This window comes from Idiotropiscis lumnitzeri, chromosome 12 (genome assembly GCF_059441095.1).
Source record: "Idiotropiscis lumnitzeri isolate Australia: NSW breed Sydney's pygmy pipehorse chromosome 12, RoL_Ilum_1.0, whole genome shotgun sequence".
NCBI classification, from domain to species: domain Eukaryota; kingdom Metazoa; phylum Chordata; class Actinopteri; order Syngnathiformes; family Syngnathidae; genus Idiotropiscis; species Idiotropiscis lumnitzeri.
The window spans coordinates 21,560,643-21,570,735 of NC_142402.1; the positions used below are offsets into that span (position 1 = coordinate 21,560,643).

The window sequence follows — 10,093 nt, forward strand, 5'->3', positions numbered from 1 at the left end:
TGATTCACAAAGAGGGAGGCGAACCAAACATTTCCTTCAAGGCTTCCCAACACTTTTGGTGTCAAGTGGAAATCCATCTTTTTCGTTTCGAGCGATTGCTTTCAATCGGGTATGAAGTGATCACATGACAATGTTGACCATCTGCCTTCAGATCCTCAAAGGGGCCTCATAAAAGGCCAGTTCGCAGGCGCAAAACGCTCGGGAGTCGGAGCGGCCGTCCAAAAAAAAAAGGGCGGGGCCAAAGAATCACGTAGAAATACATTTGTTTTGTTCCTGGTTCCATTTAAAGAGCCAGAAAGGCGTTGGATCTTGTGACAGCCAGAAAATCAAAAGACTTTTGCGCACTTTTTACTTAAGTGGAGCGTCTGAGAACTTTTAGCACCTGCAAAGAGAATATGTCGTGAAGGTTTGTCTTCCCGACACGTGGCGACCGCGCGTCTGACGTGTACGACGTATTTGCCCGAGCGAGTGGAACAACAAACACAGCCGATCCGGCGACAGCGGGCACGTCCCGCCTTGACAAAGGTGAGTCCGGTCAAGCGGACAAACACAAAATGAAAGCGCCAAGTCAAATAGACGCCATCGTTTCGCCGTCCGGCAGCGCAACAAAAGCAAACATTTGTCGGCGCCGCAGGATGTGATCGTCCCGACGCCCCGAATAAATGAAGAAGGGCGGCCGACGAGCGCGATGGGAAGCCGTTGCACCGACGCGATCTTGCCTCGCAACAAGCAGCGGAAAGTCCAAACACAAAAAAGGCTCCGGACATTGCAAAGCGGGCCGTACCTGGGTGTGTGCGCCAAGGTGAAGCGGCGCCTCTGGAGGTTGATCATCATCTTTCGGAAGAGCATCGGGGAATTTCGAGGAGACCCACGTGGGGAGCCACCCGGCGATCCCGTCTTGGTCCTCGGAATCAGCCGAATGATCGGCGGTCTGCGTCGTCCTCGCCGCCCGCCAGATCCGGAAACGTCAAGCTGCTCGTCTTCCGAGCTCTCCGAGCAGAAATCGCTCATGATCAGCGGAATACGCTCAGCGATCCGACTGCTTGCTCTGGGATCGGATGAGGCACCTTCCGAAACTTCCTCGATTTCTGGGGCCACATTAGCGCGCACGCGCTTTTTTTTTTGTCTCGACAGTCCAAAGTCTGGAAGTCCCTTGTGGTGACTTTGAAGCTTCTTGAGGAGAAGTCATGCGTCTCCCTCGTTGGAGCTCCCTCCTCCTCGGAGGCTTTGTTTACATTACAGCTGAGCCTTCCGCTTCTCTCCAACTAAATATTTTCATGACAGATCTCCTCCATGTTCAGGCCCAAAATAGAATCTTGCTCTTGCAACGGGACAACTGCACAACCAAACATTCAGCTGTCGCTTCACTCCACTCTCCAGCTGGCTTCGTCGTCACGTCAACTGAATTTGCATACTCTGGATTTTCTTCTTTTCACACAGACGGCCGGCCTCTTTGCCTTTCACATGCTCCGCGACGACCGAGAGGAGTCACATGAAGCGCCTCTGACGAGAAGAGCGAGCGAGCGTGGGTGCCGCCGCAATGGCGCTCTCTATCTGTGACCGGCGGCAACATCGTCGCCGGCCGTCAACCGCGCAAGCCAACTCCTTTTGTTGATTGCCGGGGAGCCAGAAAGGGAACCTCATGCGAGGGAGGACTTCCAGCTCCATCCACTTTCTGTGTGGACGCCATCAAAGCCCCTCAGGAGCTGAAGCATTTGACAAAAAGTTCAACTGATGGGCGAAAAAGCAGTTCCGGTTTCCGGCTTTTACACTTTCGGACTCGTGTTCCGTATTCTGGAGTAAAACTACACAGACGGTTGGCGACAGAGGCGGGCCCAGCTCAAGAAAACAAACCATCACGCGGACGCTCCGAGCTCCTCCCATCAGTTCCATGGCAAGATTCGCCGTTTTCAAATACCGCAGCGAGGCATCCACGATGGCGGGATTTTCATATTGTACGCAACAAATCTCAGGGCATACAACCAAACAAAAATGTGGACACGCAGGTTTAGAAATTCATTGGCAGCATTTTCAAAGCCAAGAGCAAAAAAAACCATCAAGCAGAACAGTGACGTTGATGCAAATATTTCTTGTTTTTCGGAAACCCCCAAGCCAAATCTGAGTGTGAGGTGCCTAAATTTGGCCGATTTCCAACGCGCTGGCATTTCTCGCTCAATAATCGACGTGACGAGTTGCTATTCACTGCCTAATCTTCATCATCTACTCAAAAGCGGTGCTGATTTCAAATCCAAAGTGATGCAACGCAACCACGTGCAGAGCGTAGTCAACCGTTGGATGCCAGTTGATGAAGGAATCAATTATTCCTCTCACCATCTAGTGCAGGTGTGAGCAAACTACGGCCCGGGGGCCACATGCGGCCCGTTAAAGGCTGAATTTGAAAAAAATGAAATGAATAAACCTTGTTGTGGCGTGTCATAGACCGATATTTTCTTGTAAAGCTTTTGTTCACTTTCATTTTTCCTACGATGAGGTGAGGTTACCAAATATCTGCTCGTGGTCCGGCCCCTCTGTCAAATTTTAGAGCCCATTGTGGCCCGCCAATCAAAAAGTTTGCCCACCCCTGATCTGGTGGAAGCGCATTTAACTTTTTCATATGCAGCCGAGAGAAAAAAAAAAAAAGAAGAGGCTCTTTGACGTCTTTAGCCGTCTATGGCAGTAAATGAGTTAACTCGTTTTCCCGTCACTAAATGTTGCAGGCAACTCGAGTTGAACAAAGATCCATTATTTGAAGTGAAACTGTAGAATTTGTCATGGCCCTTTTTGGGAATGACTGCACTCAGAGATGCATTCCAACGAGGACTGCCACGGTCCGACACTCACCCGCAACTTACATCTCATTTCTCGCTTGGCTTCTAGGAAAGTCACAGTAATTATAAAGCAAGGCACTTCTGAAATATTTCATTGCTTTTCTCCAAATTCAGCAATGAGCAGCAAGACAAGGCTTGGATTTTGATTGCTCAACGTTACGCAAGCGATTCAGAAAATGTCTCATGACACACACGGTATGATCAGGAAGAACTTTGTCATGAAACTATTTTGGGATCTCTTTGGAAAGTCATCAAATCAAACACTGTTTTGTCCGTCTAGTTTATTGTTTGGGACTTTTTTTGCCACGGTCGACCAAACCAATTGGAGAGGATGTTGAGACCGGCACCCAAAACCGATTTAGCGAAAATGCTCTTCCTTTTGACGTTTCTGAGCAAATGGAGGTTGCTAGACTGCAACTTCTTAGTTGATGTAGACGTGCGTCACTTGCTGCAGAACATCTGGAAGACCTGAAGGCATCATTTGGGCAGCCAGAATCCCCCAAAGGAGGATCAAGTGGGTTGCAATCAGGGTGGGATTTTTAGATTTAGAACAAAGCGACTGAGCAAATATAAATGCATGGCGTCAAAGTCATGCTTTGAAGTTGAGTTGCTCTGAGTACTTTGGGAAGATTGTTTTTCATTTTTTCCTGCCAAGCATTTGTTAGCCATTGAAAAAACGCACAAAAAATGTCATTGATTTCAGTTATTGATCATCGTGCCCAAATCAGGGGTCACCAACATGTTCTATTCATAGCTCAGCAGCGATGGGACGTTGTGATCATTTTCTAATTCATTCCATTGCACAAACTATTCTCTTATTTATCTGAATTATTGTTGTATTGCACCGGAGAGGGGAGCTCTCTAATCTCGTTGCACACTTGAGTACAATGACAATAAAGGCATTTCTGATTCTGATTCTAATGTTGTCGAAGCTCATTTGAACATGTAAAAACGTTACAAAAATAGGGCGGTTGATATTGTGGATGTCGTTGTGCCCATCGTCCTCGTCCCTTTTGACTTGACCTCTCAACTCACCTTTATTTTTGTATTTTTTTATGGGCAATAGGTTGGACCGTCATTAGCAAAGCAGGGAGTAGCGCGCTCCCTTAAGGTGCGAGCTCGGGGCGGCAAATCCAATGAAACCAGCGGGGCCCCAAAACGGAGCCCTGCGGAACACCAAACAACCGTGAGGCACCAAGTCTAACACACAAAATCCTGTCTGGCAAATAGGAGCGCTACCACAAAGGCAAGTTTGCTGCGTGTGTTTGGAGCATGTAAAGACAAACTTGTTGGCGGGGAAAAAAAAGATGGCGCTGAATGCTTTCATGCTATGAAACTGACGCAGATCTTTTGAAGTTGTGACTTCGACCACGACGAGCAACACGATCGAACGGGTCTGTCTGCATTCCGTAGAAGAGAACAAAGAAAAAAAACGGAGCTCTTCTACAAAATGACATTTTGCTTATTCCGCTTAGAGGAACTTTGAAAACGTCGGATCAAACAAACTTTGGTTCTAAATCCAGCTTTTTTCAGAGTCGTGTCAAGAAATGAGAACACAGAGACTGTGAGACTCACAAGGCCTTGGAGATGCGACTGGTGAGAGTCCAAAGGGTCCCGGGAGATCCAGAAGAGGCGTCGTCCCGTCGGTCCAGCGCGGCGGGTCGGCACGACAGCCTGGGCAGCTGCAGCGTGCCGGAGAAGAGCCTCTTGACGGCATATCTGACGTAGGACTTTTGGAGGAGCGGGTTACAGGACGCCTGCTCCGAAGACCCCCACTGTCGCTGAAAGGCAGACCAGAGCGTTGAGACGTAGAACGGGAGGCTGCGGACGTTCCGACGCGGCGTGAAGTTCATTTCCAGCAAAGTCATTCATTTGAGTTTTTCTTGGAAAAAATTATTTTCACATTTGGAAGGGGTGTTTGAAGGAAATCAAAACGTCTATTGAGGAATTCTTCCACGAGGCCAGCTTCTTTTTGATCATTTCATCGAGAAACCCGGTTGGTTCCGTTTGGAACCAATAAGCATTGAAAGCAAATATTTGGTGGCAAGAAAGCAGCGACGTTGACACTCGGCATTACTGCTTTGGACAATAAACACAAGACTGAAGCTCAACACGTTGCATGTCACTTTTTTTTTGCATTTCCTGTCCTCTCAATGGGGACGCACTTTTGACGACCATCTACAGGTTGGAATGTCGCGTGCCGAAACTTGTCCAATTTCCAAAAGTGGCCTCTTATGTGCTCGGATGATTTTTCAACTGGGAAAGCGGTGCTGCCATCTACTGGCATCTATTTGTCATGAGCTACTTGGGAACCTTGAAAAATCCGTTTAGAAATACAAAAGTCTGGCATTGAATGAGTTCACAATGTGCAATAGTCTCTCATTTGGTCGCGGCCAACTATTGGGACATTTTTGTCAATCATCAAAGTGTGCATTTCTCTTGATAAATGATTATTGTTCCGGTTCACTTTTTGGAGATGAAGCACGGTGGCATAAAAGCGACGCGTCGTCAATCTTTGGGAATTTGACGTCATTTGAGACGATCACATCCAACGGAAATTGGCTCTCGTGTGGATTTGCGACACCATTTGAAATCTTCAAATTTAAATTTGACTAAGTAAGAGCTTCGGTCACGTCTTTGACATTTCTCTCGACTGGAACAAACATGGCACAACCACCGCAATGTTGCAGGAGGCAAATAAAAACATGGAAAACCAACATGACAGAAATGGCGTCGTAAATTTTTTTTTTTCTTACCTCAGTGACATTAAAACATTTGGATGAGTTATTTCTCTTCATACTTTTGTGAGGGTAGCGGATGGAAAACATGAGTTACTGCATTTTGAATTTCCGAGGCTGTCACTTCTTCCGGCGACTATTTCTATACCGGCCTCCGCCTGTAAAAAGTCCAGAGTCAAAAGAGTTACTTCTCTTCTCCAGCCTTTCTGATGCTGAACAGGTGGGGGGGGGGGGAAAAAAAAAAAGAAGAAATTGCGACGGAAAAAGTCGAATGGCAAGACGCCATCTGTAAGAGCCGGTCGAAAATGAGCGTGTAAAACAGGAGAGTGCTTTTAGCGCGATTTTATCTGGCCGGACCATCAGGAGACGTCGCGTATGCAGAAGTTCTGGTTGGGCAACAATGTGCTGCCTAAACTCTTGCACGAAACGTGGACACAAAAACTAAAATTCACGGGACATTTTTATTCCAACAACATCTTAAGACGACACTTCATATTTTGATATTGCCACCATCCATAAGCATTTTTTTTTTTTTTAAATCTGTCATCCTGCAGATAGATTGGAAAGCATTTGACGAAATCCGACAGTTGTTATTGAGCACGGCACGCCGTTTTCATTCCATAATAATGCAAAGCAGGTTGGCGTCCACGTACGACTTTGTTTTGTAACGAGGCCAAAGGTTGCACCGGCTGACAGGTGACAACTTCCATTTGTGTGCAGCATAACAGCTAAATGCTGCTTCACCATGTTTGCTTTGAAAGCTGGCCTTTTACTCATTGACCCGAGGAGGAATTGATTCTCATCTCTGAGTTCTGGGAGAAGATGAGCTGCATAATGAATGCTTTTTTTTTTTTTTCAGAAGGGCATTACAGTAATCGAGTCTGCCGGAGATAAAAGTCGGAAAAAGCTTCTTTTATGGCCTAGTGAAGCCCAAGCATGAAATAGAACATGAACGTTAAGATGGACGTCATGTAAAAACTCAATCAGCTTGCAATAAAGCCACGGCAACAAAATCGGACGGCACATTTGACAGTGGCAGCCTAAGACACGCCTGTGCAATAATCACGCCGTCTAATCAGCAGCGTCACGTGCCACAAATTATCGAGGCAAAAGACAAGCAATGACAAACAGATTTGAGATCTTTGAACAATTGAGAGAAATACGCCTTTAGTGTATGAACAAAGTTTTCGCAATTTTGCGCTGAGGTGGCGAAACGTGGAAGCAAAAGTAAAAAAAAAAAATGTCCGCATTGTTGTAGCACATGGAGCCTAAAATGGATACAATACAATTCATTTTTTTATAGCGCATTTCACAACAGATGGAGAAAGCGCTTTCCACATGGTGTCGTATAAATGAGCAGGTAAGAAGAACACAAAGTTAAAAAACAAACACATTTACAATCGATACCAGAACAGCAGAACATGTTGAATGGAAAGAGAATAAAAATGTGTCTTCAGATGAAGTTTCAAAGTGGACAGTGAGGGTGCTTACCTAACATTCAATGGGAGGTCAAAGGTCATTCCATAGGGACGGACCGGCAACAGAAAAGGCACCATCCATCTTCCAGAGGCTGCGCTTCATCCTCCGGCAACATTTGGTCCTGAGGACGCGGGCGGGTGCGTAGGGGGGGTTGGGGCTTGGTAAGGGTACGCTGGGGCGAGGCCATTTAAAGCTTTGAAGACCAACAAAAGTATCTTGAAGCGAACTCCAAAGTGCACGGGGAGATTGGGCTGATGTGATTTGTCTTCCGACGCCAGACGGCTCGCCATCGTGGCCGCACCGGAAGCAAAGTCTGTATCGCGATTACATCCGTCCGTGTTTCTGGCCAACATCTCCGCAGACCGCAGGCTTCATGCCCTGCAAACGCAAAGTCAAGAGGTCAAAGGGCAAGCAAGGTCTTGAGTCAAGACTGCGGATTTTAAGGGGCGACAAGGCTCTACCTTGTACATGCTGCAGATCAGCGGTAAGAGAGAAGTTGTGGCTTTCTTCTGCAGGTCGTCTGTGTGGACCTGCAAGAATAAAAAAAAAAAAACTTTGGAACAGACGGAGAGAACAAAGGCAACAAAAAAAAAAATACCACAAAAAAATACAGTATATAATTATTTTAAGGCTACAATTCATTGAATGTAATTCTTTTTCAAATCACAATCCTATGAACATAAAACTTGAAGAAAAAATGATCAATTGGTATTTGCAAGGTTCCGTGTTGTGAAAACAAAAGTGTTGCTCGTCAAGAATTGTCCAAGTTGAGTTTTGAGAGTTGAATAAACGCAAAGTTTGGAAGCAAAGCTCACCCCATTGATGGTCAGCCAGGGTACAAAGCGGTGCGGCGGATACAGAGCGTTGGTCCGCAAGGCGTTCTGATGCATCAGCTGGTTTCCAACATCGCCATTCCCGCAGTCCATGAGGCGCTCCCAGCTCAGCTTGGGATCGTACAGATGAAGGCACTAGGCGAGAGCGAGCAAATGACGACTCATCAGAGGTGAGAAGGACGGAAAGATGGAACAAGCCAAACATTTCTTACACTCTTGGCCGCTGCGATGACATCAGTGGAGGCCTCCATGCAGAAGATGAGGAGGAAGGCATTGTCGCTCATGTTTAACAAACAAGTCTGACAAAATGCAAAATAGACTTCAGACAAGCAGACTAGCCGCATTCAAATAAAAGATGATCTTTTTTTTTTTTTCACAAATACGGTGAGTGACAGATCTAAAACTTCACCTGAATCATGTTGCCAAGGCACTCCTGTTCTCCATGTTGGCAATCGAATACGTACTTGCGACCAACGCGGGTCTCCTGCTCGGCAACAACATCAAGTTTAACACACATCGGAAATCCCACAAATATTTCCCCCTTTTTGCTGCCTTCATTTCCTCCATCTCGCCATTTTTCATGCAAGCGTACTCATTAGGGGAATGTTTGAGTTGGAGCCAAAACCAGACAACTTTGGGAGAGAGCCGGGGTACGCTATAGCATCTTCGCGTCCGACACATTCGAGTGGGGATGCTTGCTTGATATCCGACTGTTACAAAATGAACGGGTTGCCTACAAGTGGCTTCTCTGGGACGCCATAATCCTCGCATGACAACACTAGAATGAAACGGAAACCAGATCACAGCCACACGTACCCGAGCATTGCCAAAGGGAACCAGGCGGACAGACAGGATGTCCTGCAGCAGGACCCATGTGGGGTACAACATCTGCGTGAGATACTTTATGCAGTCGGGACACAGAGTCTCATAGTAGACGTCCAACTGGACAGGATCCTCGGCCTGATGAGATTTGGTCAAGTTGGCGCGGAGACACAGTTGCAACACCTGCATCAAAAAGGCAAAAGGTTTCCATCATGTTTGAATGTACACTAAAGTGGATTTGATGGATAGTGAGCAGAAAAAGGCCACACATCTCTGTTCAAATGTCAGGTTTTATATATGATGTGACGAAGAGAAATCATTTGAGAAAGCAAAATGACCGTTAACCTGTATACAACTATTTTTCAATAGCGGATGTTTGTGAACATCGGTGTTTGCCTTATGCTGAAGTGGTAATGCGCTAAATCGCCAGCAGGGGGTGGCGGTGCACCTTTAGAGATTAAAGTTGCCCACCGTCACTGAGCGGGGGGACAGGGGGGGACTCCAGTGCTACAATCTCAAATTAACTGATATTTTCAAAAACGAAAAAGGCAACATTTGTTATGTCAGCAGACGCGTGTGTGTCATCATGGAAAAGAGTACAACAACGATCTTTCAATTGTATGCCATGTACTGACATTTTTGCATTAGAAACTTGCTTGAAAGCAAATATTGGAATACATTTTTTAATAATTAGACACGAAACAAACGTTTGAGGCGATGTTTTACTTGGATAGAAACAAATCCGATTTATGGACAATCTGGTTAAAAAAACGTAATTAATCTTACCCCACACTGGATGGCTGATTCTCGAGACGAGCACCACCGCGACGGAGTGTAAGGGCATGACGAAGACCGATAAGTACAAATGAATTGAAAGTGTACGATAAAAGTCAACATAAAAAGCAAAGCCACCTTCATTTTCCGACACTAAAACTTTACAATAAGTCACGCTCACTAAAAGCACGCCGTGACAACTTTGAGAAGCTGTCGGCCTGCGTTTCCTTGTTTTTGCGCTGCGTGGTCTTTGATTGGCTGACGTCGTGGTGACGTTTGAATCGTCACCTGTAGCGAGGAGAAATACAATCATGGGATCTGAAAGAACGAGAGCGCCGCCTAGTGTCAAGTAAAAACAACTACTAAAAAATATGGAGTCAAAATTGTTTTATTTTTTTCAGTTATTTTGGGTTCAGAAACATACGCAGTCCGACGCATGACATGGGGAGCGAATTGTGCTATTTTCCAGGGAAAGTCAAACAACGTGGTTGCACAAGTGTGCACAACCTCTTCAACTGGGATGAGAATTAACCGATCACATTCCAACTCGTGTTCAATCGGAGTCAGCAAACACCTGCCACCATTTTCAGCACCTCCGATTAACCCCAAACGAAGCTCA

At 46.1% G+C, this 10,093-nt stretch overlaps 2 protein-coding genes across 3 annotated transcripts in view; both read right to left on the reverse strand.

Moving 5' to 3' along the window:
* LOC148326515 (3',5'-cyclic-AMP phosphodiesterase 4C-like) overlaps positions 1-5,826 on the reverse strand; it is a 35,664-nt gene extending 29,838 nt beyond the window's left edge. For both annotated transcript variants that reach the window (XM_088310804.1, XM_088310802.1), the window contains exons 1-2: positions 5,585-5,826; positions 4,404-4,609 (exon numbers count right to left, since the gene is read on the reverse strand). In XM_088310804.1, the coding sequence (XP_088166930.1) occupies positions 4,404-4,609; positions 5,585-5,656 (278 nt within the window). In that variant the 5' untranslated portion in view covers positions 5,657-5,826. The remainder of the gene's footprint in view (positions 1-4,403; positions 4,610-5,584) is intronic.
* Positions 5,827-5,995: 169 nt separating this feature from the next.
* On the reverse strand, positions 5,996-9,727 carry ifi30a (IFI30 lysosomal thiol reductase a). The gene is made up of 7 exons (XM_088310817.1): positions 9,487-9,727; positions 8,695-8,883; positions 8,288-8,362; positions 8,091-8,177; positions 7,861-8,013; positions 7,507-7,575; positions 5,996-7,423 (listed from the first exon to the last, which is right to left on the reverse strand). The coding sequence occupies exons 1-7, from the start codon at positions 9,616-9,618 to the stop codon at positions 7,370-7,372; spliced, it is 759 nt and encodes a 252-aa protein (XP_088166943.1). The 5' UTR covers positions 9,619-9,727; the 3' UTR covers positions 5,996-7,369.
* Between the last annotated feature and the right edge of the window lie 366 nt (positions 9,728-10,093).

Coding starts and splice junctions, on each gene's coding strand:
- ifi30a (XM_088310817.1), bottom strand. CDS start 9,618: ATGAAGGTGGCTTTGCTTTTTATGTTGACTTTTATCGTACACTTTCAA. Junction 8,014..8,090: donor TCATCGCAGCGGCCAAGAGT/GTAAGAAATGTT, acceptor GCTCTCGCCTAG/TGCCTTCATCTGTACGATCC. Junction 7,424..7,506: donor TGATCTGCAGCATGTACAAG/GTAGAGCCTTGT, acceptor TTGCGTTTGCAG/GGCATGAAGCCTGCGGTCTG.